Genomic DNA, 22,652 nt, shown 5'->3' with positions numbered 1-22,652 from the left:
CTAAATTTAAAATATTTCACTGCGCTAATTGCTATTGCACCCATGGAATTAATCATCTTAAATATGCTAACCTTATCTGCGCTGGACAGGAGGTGTTGGGCAGTCTCTTCCGGGTAAGTGCAGAAGGAGCAACCCGGGGAGTCAGAGAGGCCGATGCGGAAAAGGCGGGAGCCGGTGTTGGCGCAGCCTACCCTGAGTCTCAGTAGGAGGCTGCGCTCTTTGCAGTCCATGCCTCGAGTTGGGAGTGGATGGGGGGGATGGCCGTTTGCCACCCTGGGATCAGGGTGATCTAGGAGGAGGAGGCAGTCCACTGTGTTCCTTGCCAGATCCAAGGGGCACAGGTTCCTGGAGAGCGGAGTACCCGGAGAGTGGGCAGATTTGGCAAGGGAGTCCGCTTCTTCATTGCCCTAGACACCGATATGGGCTGGGACCCAGGTGAGACGGATGCGGGTTCCCCTGGAGCACAGTGCGTCGAGCCGCCAAGCAAGCCTGCGGGCGATGGGAGGACCCTTGAATGGCCTCAGGAGGAGCTGGAGGGCTGCCCTGGAGTCGGTGTAGATGGCTGCCTCCTTGATCCCAGGGCGTTGGTTTAGGATGTCAGCGGCCAAGTGTATGGCGGCAAGTTCTGCGGTTGTGGACGATGCCACAAAAGGAAGCCTGGCCTGTCTGCTCAAGTGGAGCGATGGGGCTGTGCAGGCTGCAGCCGCAGATGAGCATGGTCCTGGGAGGACGGAGCCATCCGTGAAAATAGTGACGGTGCCAGGGGGTTCAGCATGAAGAACCGCAGCTACCTCCTGACGTAAGCCCACAGCGGGAGTGTCCCGCCTCGTCCGGGAGCCAGGTAGAGAGAGGTTGACCTCGTAGAGGTGTCCAAGGTCCGGGCGAGGAGGGAGGGGGAAGGACTCAGGCTGTCCCCCCACGAGGTCTTCGAAGAACTGGGCCATCTGACCCATTTTGGAGTTGGGCCTCGTGAGAAGGCGGTCCACAAGGGGGCGGCCATCGGGCGCGTTGTGGAGGCGCTCGATGTGGCGGAGAGAGGTGCGCCTGGATAGCAGCTCCAGAGGCCATGTACCTGCTTCTGCCAGGGTGGCGGCCACGGGAGAGGAGCGGGGAAGTCCAAGGCATAGTCATATTGCCGCCCGCTGTTTCCGCTCGATGGCCAGGTATTGGCTCACAGTGAGCCGGATGAGCGGTAGTGCGTAGGTGAACTGCAGGACGGCCATGCCTTGGTATAGCTGGAGTCCCAGCCTGGGGGTGATGCCATTGCCCTTGGCTAGGAGGCTACGTATAGCCCCCTGGATCCTGGAGGACTGGGCCAGGAAGTGGCTTACTTTCGGGTTCCAGGTGAGCCGAACGTCGATGAGCAGGCCCAGGTATTTCGCTTGGCGGCTCCAGGCTAGGTCACGGCCACCAACGTGGAGGAAGGTCCGGCCAGGGCGGGCGCCAACCCTTGTGTTGAGAAGCATCGCCTGTGTTTTGGAGGGGGAGATGCTGAGGCCTGCACGTTCCAAGAAGACGGCGACAGCATCGATGGCCTTCTGCACGTTTCTGATGGTTTGGACCCTGGATCTGCGGGGCCCACGGCACCAGATGGCGATATCATCCGCGTAGATGGCCACGTGGATGGGTAGACGGAGATCCTTGGGCAGGAGGGCCAAGACGGCGTTGAAGAGTAGGGGGCTGAGGACGCTTCCCTGAGGTATGCCACGGCAGATATGCCGGGGGGAGCTGGTGGCATTGCCCAGACGGACGCACCCTCGGCGGTCAGCAAGGAAGCCCCGGACATACTGGAGGAGGTTGTTGGAGATTCTCATGATGTTGAGAGCCTCCAGTATGGCCTCGTGGCGGATGTTGTCGAAGGCGCCTCGTATGTCCAGTAGAGCCAGGCATACTATATGGCGACTGTGCTTCGCGTCCTCCAGGGTTGACGCCAGGTCCGCGATGGAGTCAGCGGTACAGCGATGGTGACGGAAACCCGATTGCTGTTCCGGGAAGTGGCAGGTGACGTTGCCCACCCAAGACAAGCGCTCCAGGGCCATGGCCTCCATGACCTTTCCCGGAACGGAGGTGAGGGAGACAGGCCGGTAGGAGCTGATGGCAGATGGGGGCTTGCCTGTCTTCAGGACGGGAACGACCAGGGCAGTTCTCCACGCATCGGGGAGGATACCTGTCCGCCACACCTCGTTGAAGGAGGACAGCAGACTGGTCCGGTGGTCCTCGCCGAGGTTACGTAGCATCTGGTAGGTGATGCCGTCTATGCCGGGTGCAGTGCGACGCCTGGAGCGGTTCAGCACTGCCGAGAGCTCCCGGAGGGTGAAGGGCGCAGTGCAGGTGGAGATTATGCCAGCTTCCTGAGGTGAAGGACCTTGGGGTGGGGCAGGTAGGGCAGGAGCCTGGGTTGGTGGCCGGGAGTCCCCGGAGGGGAAAAAGGCATCAGCCAGCTCCTGGCAGGTGATTCCCAAGGAGACAGCAATGGCCAGGTGGGGGTGGAGTTGGGTCCGAGGGGCGAGGAGGGAGCGGAAGAGACGCCAAGCCCTGGCTGGGGTGCGGGCAGAAACGAGGGAGGCACAAATGCCTTCCCAGGATTCGTTTCGGCGCCTGTTGTGCTCGCGTCTGCAGGTGGCGTCAAGACGGTTGTACGCCGTCCAGTCTTCGGCTCTGTCAGTACGGAGGGCCCTTCTCTCTATCTGCCGTCGTTGGGCCCTTAGGTGGAGCAACATGAGATCAGGGACGGGCTGAAGAGGGGGGACTTCGCAGGTGATGGTTGCTGCTGCCGCGCACCTTGCCACATGTGCCAAGAGATCGCCCTGGAGCGTGGGTTATACTTCGTTGATGCAAAGAGTGTGTTACAGTGCTGCTATATTACCATGGCAGCCTGGGTCCTGCATAACATCTGTAATGAAGAAAGATTTTTTCGACGAGTTGATGTCTTTGCCACCTCACGATGATGTAGGAAATGGAGAGTCAAGGGGAAGTGCTGATCCTGATTTGTTGGGCTACAGCGAGTCTAAGAGAGTACATTGCCAAGCACCAGTGCTAAAGTTTTTTTGCAGCAAGATACATGTTTGTGTTGTTAGTGCTATGTTGTGACGTCCAAATGCGTATGGTGCTGTCATGTATGAAGCCTAGTGCTGCTATTGTAGAAGTGAATAATAAATGTGCAAATGATCATTTAATAGAACAATTGAGTCTGCTAAAAGCAGTACACCTTACAAACACAATGGAAACAGTTTTTTAAGTGCAAGTTTCTTCTTATTGCGCATCGCTTCAATGAGAAGGTCGAACATGGCCATGCGGTCTTCATGGCGCTTTGCCCTTGCAGCCTCCATCTTATTGAGTGCCTCCACAAGGGCACTCTGGGATGTCCTTCGCCTCTTTCTGTCGGGCGCCCTGTGGGCCGGCACCTCCTGCATGGGCTCCTCCACGTCCCCAACCGAATCCATGTCGTCTGCGGTCGTGCTTTATGCACATCAATACGTGCATTACATCACTTGCTGTGGTCTTTGCACAAAGCATACTAAAAAGCCATCAGTGCAACAAGAATGGACTCGTATGGCATGCAGTGCTTCATTTGTTGCTGCTGCTTCGGAGAAAAAAAAATTCCTTAGGTGGTGCATATTATTTCAACTTGGCAGTCAGCACCATCCCATGTCATGTGTGTTCCTTCTCATGCCCTCACTAAGTCTGTACTGTCTCTTGAGTTGTAAGCCAGCCCACTCAAAGAAATGCATTAGTATATTATCACTTACTCTGAGCTGCCTGCAGCGACCCCAGTCTCGAGGAGCACAGTCGGCGGTATGTGGTGTTCCTTCTCTAACACCTTGGCCAGCTCGCTACGTGACAGATTTCATAAGAACCATTCAGTAAGTCAGCCAAAGATGTATAGCAAAGGGCACTTACTCCTCAAACTCGCAGGGAACGCGGTGGTCCCCCGAGGTGTTATTTTTGGCTTTCGCCCTCTTGTAGGCGCGTTCCAGTGACTTCCACTTATTTTCAATTTGTAGGCCTCTGAGGGTGCCTCCAAACTCGCTATTGACGAGGTCTGCCAGCTTCAGCCACAACAGCTTTTTTCTCCTGTAGAATAAAATTACAAGGCATAGCTAAAACATACACATAATGCTGCAAATATGGATTAAACACAACTACACTAACGCAGCTTGCATGTTGATATGCTTGGGTATCGGGACCGAGGTCTTCACCGCATGACGATGAACTCTGCAGATGACGGAGGGAAGCCTTCAGGAGGGTTGGTAAACTTGAAGGTTTATTTACATATTTACAAGAGAAGCAGGGAGACCAAAAGTCAGAGATGATGTGCCGTGAAACCAGCCAAATCGCGGCTTAAATACAGTGGATATTCCCTAGGCACCTAGCTAGGGAAACCGGTGGCTGCTCAAGCATCCAATGGGCAGACACACTCTTCATAGTCTCTTCCCTAACCCCGTGACCGCTCTCTCCCACAAACACGTGCACAGGCGATAACAAATCCTGGCGCCTTGAGGTCCTGGAATGCTGTTTCCGACCGGTTGACCAGGTGCATAAGGTCGTTGGCTTAGCAGGCGGTGATCCCCTCCGTGGGAAAGAGGCGTCCTGGGATGTGGTTTCCGACGGGTTGACCATGTGCATAAGGTCGTTGGCTTTGTAGGCGGTGATCCCCTCCGTGGAAAGATGCGTCCTGACGGCCCCGGGCATTCCAGAGGGTAAGATGAATCAGCCGTGTCCGCCCCCGCTTTGTCTGGCCGCGCAAGTGCAAGCGAGCGAGGCGGGTCCGGCGCCTTTGTTCGGGTCTTTCTGCCGGTCCACGTGAGGGCGCAGTTCGGGAGCAATGCCGCATGCCATACTCCGGACGAAGGGATGAGAGGCCTTTCGTCATAGCTCACCGTCGCCAGGAGCCGTTCCTAATCCTCTTCTCAGGACGACAGCACCTTTGGTCAAACATAGTTCGATGGCGCCTGCCAGGCTCGTCTGTTCCCGCTGTCGGAGCCTCCGATCACAACAATCCGTCCACCGCCAAGAAGACGCCACGAAGTGGTTGCAGCTGGTCGGTGCACCACGAATGGGCGTCAGAGTCCCAGTCGGCCTCGTAGTAGTCAGTCCACTTGACCTGCACAGCTGGCAAGGGTCCTCAACGGAGCATTAGCGATCAGATCTGAGCTCAGCCCCTACCTCCGGCTAGGCAGCACGCGGCCAGCCTCAGAACATTGCCAGGTCTTTAATACAGAGCAATATGGCTGCAAATTTTGGATGACTTAACACTCGCCAACAGCTCACGCCCGGAAGTCCTCTGAACCAAAACTAGTTCCTCTTTGTTTTTCCTTTTTTTCGCAAAAGACATGCGTCTGAAATTTGGTAAGAAACCTTTCTTTTTTGGCAATGAGGTAGGTACGGAGAAGCAAGAAAAAAAACAAAAAAAACTAAAATGATACGGTAGTTTTTCTCGAGCATTAGGGCATTTTACGCCAGATTATGCAGGAAAGCTACGACTGAGAACGTCGGCATTCCCGTTTTCCCACCCTTTTCGGTAGTGGTAGCCCGACTGAGTCACTGGTAGAGGACCGACTACGTCCCCCACCAAACGACGGAAGGGTTCGCTAATCACGGGCACTAGCTTCATCGGAGCCTTCCTTAAATCGACTGCCTTTCCGACACGCTGACAGGTGTCGCAAGACTTTAAAAACTGCTTGACATCTCTGACGCAGCCAGGCCAATAAAACTCCTGTAGAAGCCTAGCTTTAGTTTTCTTCACTCCAAGGTGGCAAGACCAACCCCCACCATGGCACAATTTAAGGATGCCTGCGCGGTATTTCTGCGGCACCACGAGCCGATCAAACTGGACCCCCTTTGAGTCGTTGTACTTGGCGTCGCATCTCTTCCTGCCACGAGCCTCTCCGCTCGTCTCAGAAGCATCGCCTCCTGGGTTTGCCCCTGCCTGACCCGTCGCGGGAGAGCCTTCGTTCTTCCTACGATTTACTTCAGCTGCAATCTCGCGAGCCTTCGCACGAGTGAGCGCCTGGACGGTTCGATCGCCGAAACTACGACCCTCTTCCTGGTGCATCTGCTCCGACCGATTTGAAAAGAGGTACGGAAATTTTTCTGGCAGAATCGGTGATACCGCTGCGTTCGTTTCCAGAACGCCTAACGGGCCCTCTATTCTAACTCGTGCGATCGGCAAGCATGCGCTATTCTCTTCGGCCACCTGCCTAATCCCTGCACATTCCCCAGTAAAATCAGCTGCGTTCACGTACGTGGGGTGGATTACGTACATGGTGGCCGCGGAGTCCCTCAGAACCCGGCACGGTTTTCCATTAACCTGCATGTCTTTCAGGTTTGGCTCTAGCAGGCGTATGTTCTCATCGCCCGCCTCCACCAAGGAGAGAACGATTTCCTGCTTCCTGCAAGCGTTGGCGAAGTGACCGGGCTCGCGACAACGGAAACACACTGGTTTCTTTCTGGCTTCAAAAGCCTTATCCCTCTCTTTTTCGGTCGCCCCCCTTTGTGGGGTTGCTTGATTCTGCTTTGTGGCCCTCGTTCCGCTCCCAGTTGTGGCTTGCTGCCCCTCCTGTCTTGATCCGTGGAAATTTTTGTTCTACTTTGGGGCTTACGGGGGCACGCGCACCCTCTGCTACGCGCTTGGCATAGAACTCTTCGGCCAGCTCTGCTGCACTTTCTAGGGTTTTATTTCCCGGCCTGTCCTGCACCCACACGCGCATTTCTTCCCTCAAAGAGTAAAAAAACTGCTCCAGGCAGATCACCTCTATTACTTTATCTTGAGTTCCGTAAGCCTGTTCTCCCTTTAGCCATTCCTTCAGGTCTGCCTTAAGGTTATACGCAAAATCCGGAAATGACTGAATAGGCTGTTTTCTGGCCTCCCTGAAGCGGCGCCGAAAGGCCTCTGCGGACAGGCGATACTTTTTTAGGAGTGCTGCCTTTTGCTTTAGTATAGTCTGCCGCCTCTTCTTTTGCCAGACGAGCGAGTACTTGGGCCGCCTCACATGGAAGAATGGTCCGAAGTTTCTGCGGCCAAGACTCGGTCGGGAACTCGCAACTTTCACATGCCCGCTCAAAGTTCACGAGAAAGAGCCCTATGTCCTCTCCTAGTTGGTACGGTTGCAAGAGGTCCTTTATTTTTATTTTTGATGCTGCCTGGCTTGCCACTGTGTTTGGCACCTCTAGCCTAGTGCGTTCTGCCTGTGCAGCCTGAGCTATCTGTAGATCGAGCCGTTTTTTCTCGATCTCTCTTTCCTGCTCTTCGCGCTTCCTTTCGTGCTCCCTTTCCTGCTCTTCGCGCTCTTTTTGTTCATCCTCTCGCTTCTTTTGTTCCCTTTCCTTCTCCAACTCCTTAATTAGCTCCCAACATTCTACTATCTCCTCCTCGTCCGCACCAAAATCCTCAATTGCCCTAATCAATTCAGGTTTTCTACAGATCGACCCACAATCAATGCCCAATTCCCCGCATACGAGAACTAGGTCTGGTTTGCGCAGCTTCTTCCAGTCCATGACTATTTAAGCAACGGCAAGTCTCTACTCACGTGGTCAGAGGAGCCCCGGCTGCCTCTTATACCAACCTTCGATTACCTAGGCTAACATTTTTCCAAAGATGTAAAACCTGGCAATGGTCCAAGAGAAAGACCGCGCACTTACCATACCAGAGTCAGGACCAGGCGCAGACCATCCCACTGCTGCCAACCAGTTGATATGCTTGGTTATCAGGACCGAGGTCTTCACCGCATGACGATGAACTCTGAAGACGACGGAGGGAAGCCTTCAGGAGGGTTGGTAAACTTGAAGGTTTATTTACATATTTACAAGAGAAGCAGCGAGACCAAAAATCAGAGATGATGTGCCGTGAAACCTGCCAAATCGCGGCTTAAATACAGTGGATATTCCCTAGGCACCTAGCTAGGGAAACCGGTGGCTGCTCAAGCGTCCAATGGGCAGACACACTCTTCATAGTCTCTTCCCTAACCCCGTGACCGCTCCGCCCCCACAAACACGTGCACAGGCGATAAGGAATCCTGGCGCCTTGAGGTCCTGGAATGCTGTTTCCGACCGGTTGACCAGGTCATAAGGTCGTTGGCTTAGCAGGCGGTGATCCCCTCCGTGGGAAAGAGGCGTCCTGGAATGTGGTTTCCGACGGGTTGACCATGTGCATAAGGTCTTTGGCTATGTAGGCGGTGATCCCCTCCGTGGAAAGATGCGTCCTGGCGGCCCCGGGCATTCCAGAGGGTAAGATGAATCAGCCGTGTCCGCCCCCGCTTTGTCTGGCCGCGCAAGTGGAAGCGAGCGAGGCGGGTCTGGCGCCTTTGTTCGGGTCTTTCTGCCGGTCCACGTGAGGGCGCAGTTCGGGAGAAATGCCGCATTCCATACTCCGGACGAAGGGATGAGAGGCCTTTCGTCATAGCTCACCGTCGCCAGGAGCCGTTCCTAATCCTCTTCTCAGGACGACAGCACCTTTGGTCAAACATAGTTCGATGGTGCCTGCCGGGCTCGTCTGTTCCCGCTGTCGGGGCCTCTGATCACAACAATGTCAAAACAGATCAGTAACAGAGATACATTTCTTAAAGCATGCTTGGGTGACATATACTAGTCCTTATTACTGGATGTCATTCATGGCGAAGCAATTTTTACATTAACACACACAACAATGACAAGTTGGAATTTTTTTTAATGCCCGCAAAGCTGTCTGGAAAGCAACTGCAGCAGAAATCGATATCTCCGATTACAGTAACCATTCAGCGCAAGCAGTGTATCAAATACGACCACTCCTCGTCTCTGTCCTGATGCATGTGTTGCAAAGCACGCTGCAGAGATTCGGGAATAGACTAAAAAACCTACCTGAATCCTCCTTTTCTGCCCACAAAACCCTTCAGTTCAACGTACTTCTCAATTAAGAACCGCGTTTTTTGTGAACTCCACATCTCTTCTGACATCTGCTTCTGCCGAGGCAGAAGATCTGTCAGAAGCAGACATAGCAGCCCCTGCTTCTGCCGAGACAGAAGCAGTTCTGTCTGACGCAGAGATAGGAGCAGCTGCTTCTGCCGAGGCAGAAACGGAGGCGCCTACTGCGCATGCAGTAGATGCACCTGGTACGGCAGCTGATGGCTGACTTTGTGTGATTTCTAAAGCCTGGAACACCAAAGTGTAGCGTTCCCCATCTGGAAAAAAAATTACAGAACGAATTGTAACCGCAGAGAGGCATTTGCATAAATAGGCCGTGGGCATATCGCGACGAGCATCTGCGAACGCGGCACAGTGAAGGAGCAGATGTTCTAGTTTTTCCACTGCACCGCATCCGTCACACACATCACTCGTCGCGATTCCGTGACGCACCCGTCGTTCCCCGGGCCACACGCAGCCAATGCACGCGCGGAGGATCAGTGTGGTGAACTCAGTGAACTCAGTTTATTGCAGTGAACTTCTGAACATGGCAGGCTCACAGACGGTAGAAATTTTTGCCTTTCTTCACACGGCTGCTGCGCCGGAATGGCCCCGCAGATAACAGAGACGGGCTGTTTGGCCTCTCCCACTTCAAGCTGGTTCTGCTCTGCACATTGCTCAGCAGCAACGACTTCTGGATCCTTCTCGATCAGGCTCACAGGTGGGCCCGGAATATCGGGTGCCGGCGTAGAGTCGACGGCAGTCAACTCCTCCGGTAGCGACTCTGATGGCGCCGCAGGCAGCGCTGCCGGCCGTTCCATTGCATCACCGGTATCACTCATCGCAGAACGACAAAAAGCACCCAAGTATTAGCCCTAACCGTTGTTTCTTCTCCAAGACAAGCGGCAGATCGACCGAACCGACAATTCGCCGACGTCAAATGCCGACACCTACCCCACTGGCTGCTAGATAATACAAGTAGCAAAACTCTGATCATGATTGGTTCACATTCATACCCAACGTCTTTTTTTTATATAATCCGACACCCTCATTGGTCCAGACATGAAGAAGGCAGACTGTCACGCCGAAGGCAGATTGCACGTTGTGACCGTGTAAGTGCGCGACAGCCGGTGACACTGTCGATGCGCTCACCTCCGGCGATGCGTGGGTCGGGGTGCTGCTTTCGGAGATGGTCATGGATGGCCGCACGCACGTCCTCCAGTGCAAGGGGCAGATCGCTGGCAGGTAGTTGGTGTGCAGCGTTCGCGAGGTCGTCAGCTTCTTCGTTGCCGGCGATGCCGCAGTGACCGGCCACCCACTGTGCACGCACGGCACAACCTCTCTGCGCGAGGCGTTCGATGCGCGAGCGAATTTCCCGCACTAGTGGGGTACCGCTGCCGTTAGATTGCAGGCGGCTGAGGGCGGCGCGCGAGTCGCACAGCAGAGCACTCCTGGGCGGCGGAGGGCCGAGGGTGAGTAGCAGGTCCAGCCCGAGCCGGATCCCCATCAACTCCGCCGTGGTGGAGGAGCCCAGGAAGGCTGCGTGTTGCTGGCTGTGCAGTCGCAGGGCGGTGATGGTGGCCGCCGCAGCAAGGAAGCAGCTGTCGCGGGCCACTGAGCCGTCGGTGTACACGAGGAGATGGTCGTGGAGCTCCTCGTGTATGACGGCTCTGGCCAGCTGCTGCACAGCACAGAGGGGTGTGCTCCGCTTTCCCGCAATGCCGACGATCTCTCGCTGTACCTCCGAGGCAGCAGGCCAGGGCGCGCAGGAGCCGTAGGGGGGTGGGCCTTGTGTCAATTGCTCATACTCGAGCAGCGCCACGCCCATTCGTGAGCGGGAGTGCGAGCGCATACGCTGCAGCAGCGAGCCGCCGTCCGGTCCGCGGTGAAGCCGGTCGATGTGATTCAATGCCCTGCGCGCTGCTTGGAGCTCAAGTGGCCACGCTCTTGCCTCGGCCAACGTTGCGGCGCACTGCGAGTTTTTGGGTAGGCCTAGGCAGGGACTTGCGGTTCTGAAGCTCGAGTTTCTTCCAGCACGGCTTGCGCACCGTGACGAGCGGCAGCGCATAGAGCACCGACCCCAAAGCTGCGGCAATGTATAGCCGCAGCGCGGCTTGCTGGGAGATGCCCTGTCCTCGAGCGGTGAGCTTGTGCACGGTGGCGATGATCCTCTTCATCTGCAGACAGGCTTTGGTCGCCGCGGGGCGGAAGGAAAGGCGCCAGTCGATGTCCAGGCCAAGGTACCGCACCGATTTACGCCAAGGAATCGGAGTCCCGTCCAGTGACAGTGGCGCAAGGTGCGAGCGCGAAACGCACACACTAAACAGATTCTCACCCTTAAGGGTGCAAATCAGCTTGTCCCCAGACGAACACCCTTTACACCCAATTGGGTGCTTGAAAAAGGGTGCTGAGAAAGGGTGCAGAGGTCAGCACCCTTATGAAAGGGTGCACAGCAAGAAATTCAAAAGGGTGCAAAGGTTGCACCCATACTGAAGGGTGCTAGTGTAACATAACACCCTTCAAAATGGGTGTTGGAAGGGTGCTCTGCATTGGTTCACCAAAGAAGCAAAAGGCTAGGATTGATGCACGACAGCAAATGTGTCCATATATGCCTCTATATACCATATCCGCACCTGCCACTTGTCACGAATTGCATAATGTTCTATAGCTACAGTTGTTTGGATCCCAGTGTATATGTATACAGCATCATTCAAGGGCCCCTCCATGCACACATGCATGTGCCGGATATGCATGTATGGTCACCATCCAGACATGCCTGCAGTAAAAATTCAATGCAGAAAACAATGCTGACCACTTCGGTAGTAACATACACTTCCTCCATAACAAAGGCGATAATACACATCATACAGCACCTGGCCACATTTTCCTCATTTTGAGGCATGTGCGGCACAGGAAGCCTTGTATAATATGAGTGCAGGCATAGCTCTGGTATAGAAGCGTAAATGCTGAAGACACTACTACTATGAATCACCATGTGATGTTTGCCTATGACCGCTAAGTAATTTATAATCGAATTTTTTCTGTCATGTTTCAGTTTTAGCCGAACTATGGCTCAAAGAGTGCTTTTGTGTCAAATGAGGCATGAAAAAATGTCCATTTAATTGCTGCTTCATTTTAATTCACTGCTGTGCTGAAGCAAGCGTTCCTCAAGAGCTGGAATGACAATAAATGTGGAAGCAGTGATTATATTGCAGTTTTTTTCATGTCTCATGTGACCTGTAAGCACAAGTTGATGTCACAGTCCTCATTTGGCTGATGAAACCGAAACAGCAGGAGAAAGAAATCAGATAAATTATTCAGCAGTCATAGGAGAATACCAGGTGGTAATTCATGTATAATAATGCCTTACACCCAACTACAAACAAGAAAACACATACCCAAAAGTTAGCTGTCTATACTCCTTTATCACAATGCAACAACATAGCACAGAAAATCACCTCGCCTATATTTTACACACTTTTTGCAATCTTGTTCAGAAACTTCGTGGCCACCACTCTGGGTGTGGTTAGGGCAAGCCCAAGAAACAGGCGTTCTAACACAACAAGGGTGTTAAATAATTTCCGCTCGTACTGGACATTAAAAAGCCAGTAGGCCGACAGAACAGCTGCCAGTCCCTCCTCCGCGTTCTTCACCCTGAACAACTTCTCGCGGTCCACCTCTAAATAGAGAAAATCCGCCTCCTCAATCTCCTGTCCCGTGAACACGATGCACGGTGTTGCAGGAACGCTCAAGTCCTGTGGTAGCCAGAAAATATTGCATTATTAGAAACAGCTCATGAGGTATTAATTCATTCTCATCTCTCCATGCATAAATTACCCTTTATAAAGTTATCTGTACGTTATACACTTTTTCAAAGCAATACAAAGAATGTTAACAATACAAATGGCTTTTCTGATATTTATGCATGCAATTTTAATTTATGCACAATGTTAATTTTTGGACCCCAGCCAGCAGCACTCATTTTTTATATGACAACTTTTAGTTTTATTTATTTAATATATTTGCGAATCAAATTTCCACCATTATACTAGAGTAATTGCACCGATATTAGAGGCTTCCCCTGTTTGTATCACAGCAAAGCTCATTAGTCTACACACGCATTCTAGCAGCACAAAATCATAAGAAACTTGCCTCCTCTTGCACAAACAAGGCTGACAATCCGTTTAGTTCCTTTACGTTTGCAGATAGTATCCGCAGAACTGCAACCGTTTGGATGTCTGCAAAAGAAAAACATTTAATGGGAACGCTTGATTGCACTTTTTTTAGTTAGTATTTTCCTAAAGTTCCCTAAATATGTGACAAAGGCTGTTTTGAAAGTGATTCACTTTGTAATCTCCTGTGCCCAAAAGCAACGGAACATTGCTGCTAGGTTAACACAATCTTATTTATCTCCGTTGCATCCTGAAGGTCATTCCCACAGGTCTAAAAATATTGTCCAGTGCTTGACATAGTGCACAATGTTCCTTTTCTACACACGTAATTGTGCTATACTACACCAGTTTTTTTCCATTCCGCATACCAAGTGACATGCCACCAAATTCTTTCCATTCATAGGACAAGATACGAGTTGCAAACCTCGAAAGAACCAGGCCTTTAACCACATATTACTGTACTGCTAAGCCTATAAGATGAAACCCTGCAAAAATAATTTGACATGGAGTGTAGGTTTGAAATATACCAATAAAGCCTTGTAACTCTACTCACGTCGTGTTCGCAGCCTCTCCGGTGCCATTTCTGCGGCACTTCGCAGAGAATCCAACGTGCTTGCTTCACAAGTAATAAGTTTCATTAGTGCCAATTTCATAATTTTGTTAATCCCCTCTGATATGCAGGCTGAAGGGTTGATCTTTGTCATGGTTTGGAAGTCGCTGCAAAACTGAAAAAGAAAGTATGTAAAAGTGGTTACAACAAGACCCAAACATACACAAAGTGGTGATTTTACTTTACAATGGCATCTACTGAATATAAGCCAAGGAACTGACGGATGTAAACAGTTCATATGAGCACTCTGACATCACAAAATACTAACACCACCTAATGTCTTGAGGTGTACTTGAAACTGAAAATTTCGAGTCACACACGAAAGAAAATCAGAAGATACGGTGCTGACAGTTTAATCTTGGGACAAGCACAGCCTTCATGACACACCTAATGAGTCTTTTGCCCAAATGGATTTCAACACTAGCTTTTTCACATCAATTTTTCGGAAGCAGTACCTGAGTTTTTGTAGTATAACAGAACATGCGTCCACAGAAGAGAGGTAAGACCTAAAGAAATTTTGGAAGCTAGGAAAAAAAGCAGCTTTGTTTTCATCCCCAGAAGAATACAAAATTTTGGGGAGAAAAGTACTATAAAGCGCATTTTCATTCCGCAAACTTATCTCGCAAATCAGAAATAAGTAAAGAATTTTGTTACATCAAAACAAAGGTGCTGCAAAACCTTTTCCGGAGAAGTTATTGACATAATGCATACAAAGCAGTCGACGCAAATCATGACATCAGTCTACCCGGTATGACGGCTCAGTGGCTTTAGCGTTCGGCCGCCGATTCCAAGGCAGGGAGTTCGATATCGGCTGCTGTTATCGTATTTCAATGGAAGTGAAATGCGAAAACGTCCGTTCGCTGTGGGATGCGAATGATGTTAAAGAATCTTAGATTATCTAAATTAATTTGGAGCCCTTCGCTACGGCGTCCATAGCCTACGACTTGCTTCATAATGTTCAATCTCTGATTAAAAGAGTATACCGAGCTCACTGAATCTGCTTTAGTGGAGAAATGCAAAAGCATTGTGCACTATTGCTGTTTCTGTCAGTGCGTTTGTGTAACTTAGTTTGCAGTGGCCACCAAGCCGCACACCATTCGGAGCTTCTCCGTGGGTCAATACATATAATACCGTATTTACTCGAATGAAGCGCTTTTTTCCCGGATTTTTTCCCCTTAAAGTCTACCCTCGCGTTATAATCGAATACCGCGCTTGGATTGGTCTAGAGCAATGTCGCGGTGCAGCCATTTCAAAGCAATCAGTTTGGTTTTGGTTTCCGCAGCTTTGCGATCTTATGCTGGTAACATGGGTACCACGGAAGCCAAATCCTCATCCATCCAAAGTCAAAGCATTGGTACGTTGTTCTCTGTCATTTTTTTGTGTGTTCGTTGTGGCATTGCGCTGAACGTGTCGTCACGTATTTTTTTGTAGCGACTCTCGTTTTAAAAAGCGATCCTGTTAGCTGAAGAGGTCGGGAATTCTGGGGCAGCTAGAATACCTGTCCTCAACGAGTCAACCATCCGCTCATGGTGGATGCAGCGGGAGGGCTTTTAAAATGTGAACCTGACCGCAAAGGATTTTGTGGGCCTTGCCACGGCCATCACGTCGAGCTGTAATAAAAAGTGGCGGGCTTTATTATCGAGCAGCGCAACCGTCTCAGGGGGTCAGTGTCGAGCTGATCCGTTGGAAAGTTAGAGACGTTGCTCGGGAGATGGGAAGTTTAGAGCATCTCGTGGATGGGCCGAAACGTTCATGAAGAGGAAGGGATTCTCCCTGCGGCAAACAACATCGATACGACAGAAGTTACCACTTCGATAGCGAAAAGGAGGACCCCGAAAGCAGGGAAGATGAATAAACATGTTGGCCACGATTTCTATTAAAGGTGCTTTGTTTTGCGTCCTTAAGCCTCACGTTACATTCGTTGTTTTATTTTTTCCCGCTAGGTAGCATGTAAAGTCACCACTCGCATTACATTCGAGTAAATACGGTATATGTACAAATGGTCATTCTCTATACTGAACGTTCATAGATGGCGTTGAGTGCTCATACCACAACCAGTGCACTGGCACAGTGGTTAAGCAATGCGCCAATGCACTGGCGGGTGGCTGTTTCTGCCACAAGCACTAGTAGGGATCGTGTGATCCGTGTTGCTCTACAACTATATGAGTGCACACTTTCTGTTGCGGCACTCGACGCATAGAAAACACTGTCATGAGCCAAGAAATGCTTTTACATTAAAAAATGGCAGTCGTTTGTTCGGCTAGGCAAAGTTGAAACAGCATGGTACTTCGAGCTGCTTTTATTGTGATATGGTTCGTTTTGTTTCACTTGGTTTTGAATCTTAAAACTTTGCCACACTAAGGTGTGTGTTGTGTGTCCTCCTTCATGGGTTACCCAGTCCCATTACCGTCCAAGCTTACAACCTGGTTACCACATGCATGGCTCTTGCTTACTATGTTGTTAGTACCAGCCCAGTGATTACTACTTAGTCACCGGATTGTGTGACAGCATAAATTACCATTGGCGTCCACCGCTGGAGGTAATGCAGCGAGACCCGGCTTAAGAAACAGAACAGCTACATGCAGGAACTGCTAGTAGAAGTGCAGTCATTAGTCTAACTACAGCAGTAACAAAATTATTAGATCCCTATGACTCATCAATGGATTAAAAAATGTATGCTTATGCACCTTTTCTTGCGTTAAGGTACAAGAGCACGTACACAATGCTTTGTATGCATTCTCCTGAAAACCTGTAGAGCAGGTCAGTGTGCACATTACTAAACTGTGACCAGTTTTTGCACAGCACAGACAATGTTGGAATCAGGAGTAACCAACACACGACTAGTCAGCAGTTGCTTGCTACAATGACGTCACGATGTGCATGGTTGCAGGCACTTGGCTGATTCCCAAACAGCTCATTTAGATTACATTTTACAGCGTATAGTGAGGTGCTACTGTGCCGAAAACTCAGCATCGAAATTTTGGCATTTTTTCTCCAATTTTCAATGTTTTTTTTCAGGCACTCTAGTTTAGCGTGCATTAAAAATTAGTTTTCTGACCAGTGACAAAAACTCCATTACTTTTTCAACAAATGCTGCCTCTCCAACCGAGCAGCCTAACATAATGTAGATGCTGTCTTCCGTACATAGCAGCAAGAGTTTACTTACCCTTTCAAAGTTCATTAAGTAGGGGTATCTCTCCTTTGCCTCATTGACTGTCGACGCTGATATATCAGCAATCCTGCGGCGGGATGTGACCGACATCCTTTCCAGCATTTGGCATTCGTCTGGAGAGGCTTTTCGGCACTCAGCCATGAGCCACTGTGTATGCATGACAAAGCTGGCCTCATCCTCTCCAGCAATCGCAGAGGTTGCAGCAGCCTGAAAGAATCAACAGCAATGTAACTGACTGTGACATAAATAGACGTGTGCTATGCTAGCAACCATACAGCAATGTTTAAGCGGTACTGTCTAAAGCTGGTCTCATTAACTGTGCTTTTATGCAATTCATTTTCACAAACTCACAACCACCTAGACTTTCATGGGTCACGAAAAATGCCAAATAGTTATATTAACACTTGGCCTAGCTCCCATCTGCTAACTGGCATCCAGCCCACAAAGTACTGTGGCCAAATACCAAAACATTTTATTAGTACCCCCAAAAAAAGGCCCCATTAAAAGGATACCCTTGCGTTTTGTTACCTTTTTGCTGTTTTTGATTTATGGCTCTTACTTTCTTCTGACTCTACCGATCCAAAATATTTCGATACCAAATAACAACACTAGAGAGCCCAAAAATAAACACTATTACATTCTGAGCATAGAAAAATGTAATTATTTAAGGCATTAGCAAATCAAAAACTTGTGCTCTTTATTACTTTGCTACACATCATCCTCTTTTCAAAAAATTGAAATCAAAATGTATTTTACTGCAGAATGCCCCTCACCAGCTTTCGAACTTTTTGCCGCTCAAGCTCCATTGCGCCTGCTGCCTCGCTGCATTTTCTCCGGGCTGCAAATTTTGTTCGGTTTTCACCTATTCTTCCGTCGCTAGGGAGAACCCTTCGTTGGTTTTTAAACCTGTAGCGCAGAGCTACCTTCCAGGAGTCCTGGAAATTATGAGCAATAAAATTCAGTGCGTTCAAATTCAGACATCACTTATCACAAAAGAATACGCTGAATCCAATATTCACTACGAATGATAGAGCATGCAACTTCGCCAAGCAGTGCCAAAGGGCGCAATCTTTCTATGCACTGAAAATGTTGTAAAAACTGCGGACCAAAACTTCATCAGACATGCATCTGAAGATATCAAGAGAGAACAGCCAGAAAATCTATGGAACCTTCATCATCGACACAAAAGGCGAGACCTGTGTCAGCATGCCTTCAATCACTCTTGAAGAAGAAACTGCTTTATCTGAACTCTTAAGCTCCTTCGTCTCAGAAATCGTCACACTCGGACCATGTGGTGTCCATGATCTTACTTCTTTCTGATTGGTATTTATTGCAGATGAAAATAAAACCAATTTTCAGATATTAGTAGTCACTACATGTTTATCCTTTTTCGGTCGTCAGTGCTGCTTTGTCTTTTTTTTAATGAACCAGCTAGCCGAAACTGGCGTTCTCCATCAGAAGCAAGTGCAGCTACCATTATCTAGAACAGCACACATGATAATGGAGAGAGAAAAAAGGAAGGCAGGTCAAATACACCTCAATAGAGTTTGGCTCCCAACACTGCAAAATGGGAGGGGCTCTTCACTGTCATGGAACATGAATGCTGCAAGCTGCAAACATGCTGCAATTTCATGCAACAGTTTACTGAAAGTAGCAACTAAATAACACCGTTCCTGTATATATATTAAGTTGCCAGGATGTTCGCAAAATCTTAATATCCAGCTGGCTGTCACCGGTAAAATAACAATATACTTACAGCTCCACTTCCTACAACGTCTCTCAATTGTGGGTGATTTTCTAGCAAGAGCGAGGTGACTCTTGTGTAAAAATGACGAGTTGGGAACCTGAAAAATATTGACAATATTAACATTACTAGAATCCGCACAGAGATAGTTTATGGCTTTAGCTTTATTGCACTGACCATGAAATATTTGCGTAAGCATGTTTTCATAGTTAACATCAATGAATTTGCTAAGACAGTGTGCATTTCTAGCTAAAATTATCCAGAAAATTTCCATTACTAATTATGGGGCCATGAAAATTTTCTATGAATTACCCGAGTTTTTGAACTACCCGACTTGCAATTATCAAAGTTTTACTCATTCTCCCAAAAATTAGAGAAATTTACAAGCCTGGTGGTTAAATCTTTACACATTACTTATGATAACAAGAATTTTGTAAAATATACCATTTAGTTCTGACTGATCTTAACTCAGCATTCATTGCTAACCTCACAGCTGCCAAAATTAGAGGGAATTTACTTACAGAGTGCTCTTCTTCATTTCTGAGAACAGCAGATCGACAATTTTGCGGAACGCTGCTGAAGAAAGTGGGCTGCCATTGTGGATGCTCTCATGGAGGCTCCCAAGAGATGGCAGCTTGAAGTTGTGGCCATCGTCATCAGAGTGTGAAGGCCTACAAGAAAGCTGCAGTTTAGAGCTCAGTTCTCAACAGACTGCTACAGATACAAAAGTATCTGTGCCTTCCGTTCCTGACGGGGACACAGAGAAAAAAATTCACATTGCCTGTTCTACTGCACTCTAATTGTACACCTTCTGCATAAGATTAACAATGTCTGTGCCAGCCAACCCACGCAATAAATTCACTGTCAAGGTTCCAGAACTCTAGTATAGACATTAGGGGGCACTGAAATGTATATAAAATCAGCAATGAACATTCGCATGTATTTGTTGGACAGAATTCTGATCAAGTTTGCCTCTATTCCAACTGCAACAACAGCCAAGGACATATTGGATGCCTATGTGAAGCGTGTCGTGCTTTGGAATATTTATGACAATCGGACTTTAGGAATCTTAGTGTTCTTACTCTGAAAAAGGCAGCGTTATTATGAGAAAAGCAGAATTACATCCAAGCAGAATCTCAGTGATGTAATGACATCTTCAACAAATTTCGATATGATTCGAATTCGTAAAATTTCCTACGACAAGTGCAGTGTTTAATTTCAAAATCTGAGGCGTAGCGAACAGTCTTACTTCAAACTGTGGACAATACAAACATGGGAGCGGCGAATGCCCCAGTGAGCAATGCATTACTCTGGCATCAGCACCGCTGTCACTGCTAGTTGATAAGTGCGCATTGCGAGCACCGAGAAACTGGGCAGCAGACATAAATGCTGTTAGCCATAACAGGTAGGTGCAGTTTCATTTCCCGTGCTGTAGTTTATGGCTCGATTGTTTCTGAACCCTCTTTTCCTCTTCCCCATCTCCAACACGGAGTAGTAGTTTGATATATAGATATGCACCACCAGGCCGACCTTTCTGCCTGTACACTCAATTATTCTTTCTTACAACATGGCTAACAGGTGAAATAAATATTATTTTGTGATCCTGAGAGACTCATTATTGAGATTATACTGTACCACTCAACGCACTTACAGATTGAAGGACACATCAAGGTGATTTTCGTGGGTGTCTCCGCCACTCGCCACAGTACTGTCCGACAGAGTGTGCTGCAAGAAAAAACAGATAACTCATTCATGAATTCGAAACTGAGTAGAGATTTCATTGAATATGTGACTACCGAGTCCAAATACCTCTGAAGATGTCGGTGCACACTGCTGATCATTGCCATGTGCAAGCAGTTTAATCTTTGATAAGTCGGAGATACTGTCCTCAGGACCTAGATTGACATACTCATCAAATGTCTTGTCCAGGATCTGTAAATGGTAAATAACAAGTTGCTTTTATACTGTGCACGAACCTCAGGAAACCATGCATGGCAAGTTCATGCGGTGAGGACAGCCGTCACTTCCTCCGTTGCCTAGTGCAGCAAACTAACGTAACTGTGAAACAGCAGAGTTATGCATTCAGATTGGAAAACAGCCCAGTAATGTGCCCTGGATTTATTCTGATATGAGCAAAATCACTAATACGCATTTGCATGACGAGCGATCCTCCACCAACCAATAAAAGAAATCAACACAGTGGATGAAGCGCTTGTACTGGGCATGACATGCATTTCACTCTTGAGTGTGCTAACATGTAGCCCCACAAGAAGTGTTTTAGCCCTTCATTACTGACAGGCATAATTCTATTTTCTTTTTTTTTCAGCTATGCTTCACAGCCGCGGAAAATAGAATACTATGTCTATTGCGGACTATGCATGGCATCGGCGATCACAGCTAAGCTGCACGGCGCGATAACTAAGGCGAAGCCAGAACAAGTAGAAGCAGCAGTATGGCAAAGGGCTCACGTGTAAAGTCCGAGGGTGACTGCCTCACTAGCCACACTATGTACAAGTAGCATCTCTGGGCGAAAATCGAAATTTTGGGAGGCTCGGAAAAAAAAAATTCTGAGGCCACTAAGTCTGCTTACGTGCAGGAATGCAAAAACAGGGAACTTTCTAAAACACTGTTTTTTTTTCATGGCACCTGTAGGCCATGTATTTTTTGTTTTATTTCTCATTTATTTTTAATTGCGTTATTTTTTCAATTTTTTATTTCTTTAACATATTCATGTTTTTTGCTTAGGGTTTTAACTTTTGATTTTTTACTTTTTACAAATTAACGATTAATTACTAATTCACTAATCACCCATTACTTAGTAATTGCCAAGAGTATATGGGTTATAGGAATTATGTCATGGATGCCGTCATAGTGTGACAGATTTCGCAGGCGGACGGACAACGATGAGCCATTCTTTAATAAGCTACGAAGCAAGAGACATGGACAAAACGCTTCGACGGCAACGCATCTTAGCTGACCGCCTTCGCCCTGAATCATGCACACAGGTTTCGGCCCTTATCAATTTAACTATGAAAGAACGCAAAGCCCGAAACGCGATTGAGAAACCTCAAAAGTTTACCGGCCTCGAGTTACTGTATTTCAACTATCGCCAGAAATATTAGCACAGTTCAGCAATGCCTGTTCTCGTGAGGCCAGTAACAAAAATAGAAACACTGCTGCATGTAATCCTTACGCATTAGTAGCGCAAATTAACACGAAGGGAGAGTACAAAGTGCGACATGTGCTCTTACACAAACAAATGTAAAAGCTGCAGCTCGGCCCGCAGCTGACAAGCGGAACACGACACGTACCAGACGCCTCTCTTAGTGATGAAAACACTATCCGGGTTCGAACATTTGGCGAAGAGCCTCAGTTAACAGTACTTCCGCGTAACGCTACCTTACCGGGTGCCACCGCGGTGGCTCAGTGGTTATAGTGCTCGGCTGCTGACCCGCAAGACGCGGCTCGACCTCTGCCACGGCGGTCGCATTTCGGCGAAATTCTAGAGGATCGTGTATTGTGCGACGTCTGTGCGCGGTAAATGAACCCAAGGTGGTCTAAATTGTCCGCAGCTCTCCCCTATGGCGTCTCACAATCTCGGTCGATTTGGGAAGTTAAGGAAACAAGCAAAGGAACACGTGCACTTGCCTGGAACGAGTACGACGCCATGTCGATCTTGCCGCCAAGATCCGGGCATGCGCCAACTGCTTCTTTGAGTGCGCTGATGGTGTCACCATCAAGCGTATACGTTCTTGCTGCACCAAGGTCTGGTACGCTAATGAGGCACCGTGGCATCGCGAGGCAGAATCGTATACAGGCACTTCCAAACAACACACTGACAGATGCAGCAACCTGATGCGGCGTCAGCGCGCGGGAAGTAACACTGGTTATGTGAACTTGGCAAAACGAGAGGTAGTCGCGATACTTGTCACACACAGCATGCAAAGAATTGCAGCAGTTTAAATCAACTAGAAATTATTAAGCTTACACCGATGTTTTGGCCATCTATATATCTCGTAAACACAAAATTTCCAAATTTTTGTTTTTTAAATTCTCAAAAATACTTTTTATAATTAC

General features: G+C 48.8%; 1 protein-coding gene and 1 long non-coding RNA gene across 4 annotated transcripts in view; one reads left to right on the top strand and one right to left on the bottom strand.

The window, feature by feature from the left end:
• Positions 1-22,652, top strand: part of LOC144101949 (uncharacterized) — a 196,921-nt gene that overhangs the window by 83,807 nt on the left and 90,462 nt on the right. The window lies entirely within an intron of this gene.
• On the bottom strand, positions 12,249-22,244 carry LOC144101548 (sterile alpha motif domain-containing protein 3-like). Its single transcript, XM_077634713.1, has 10 exons — positions 22,224-22,244; positions 20,385-20,507; positions 20,227-20,300; positions 19,097-19,246; positions 18,588-18,675; positions 17,605-17,766; positions 16,826-17,038; positions 13,603-13,774; positions 13,030-13,115; positions 12,249-12,632 (listed from the first exon to the last, which is right to left on the bottom strand). Exons 1-10 carry the CDS (start codon positions 22,242-22,244, stop codon positions 12,348-12,350), a joined length of 1,374 nt encoding a protein of 457 aa, XP_077490839.1. The 3' UTR covers positions 12,249-12,347.

This window comes from Amblyomma americanum, chromosome 8, assembly GCF_052857255.1.
Source record: "Amblyomma americanum isolate KBUSLIRL-KWMA chromosome 8, ASM5285725v1, whole genome shotgun sequence".
NCBI classification, from domain to species: domain Eukaryota; kingdom Metazoa; phylum Arthropoda; class Arachnida; order Ixodida; family Ixodidae; genus Amblyomma; species Amblyomma americanum.
This window is presented reverse-complemented; position numbering and strand designations above follow the sequence as displayed.

What these genes read in the sequence shown, in the direction of transcription:
- LOC144101548 (XM_077634713.1), bottom strand. Translation starts at nt 22,244, where the DNA reads ATGGCGTCGTACTCGTTCCAG. An exon ending in GAAATGAAGAAGAGCACTCT is followed by an intron (nt 18,676 to 19,096) that starts GTAAGTAAATTC and finishes AATATTTTTCAG; the next exon opens with GTTCCCAACTCGTCATTTTT. An exon ending in GGAGAGGCTGCGAACACGAC is followed by an intron (nt 13,116 to 13,602) that starts GTGAGTAGAGTT and finishes TTTCTTTTGCAG; the next exon opens with ACATCCAAACGGTTGCAGTT.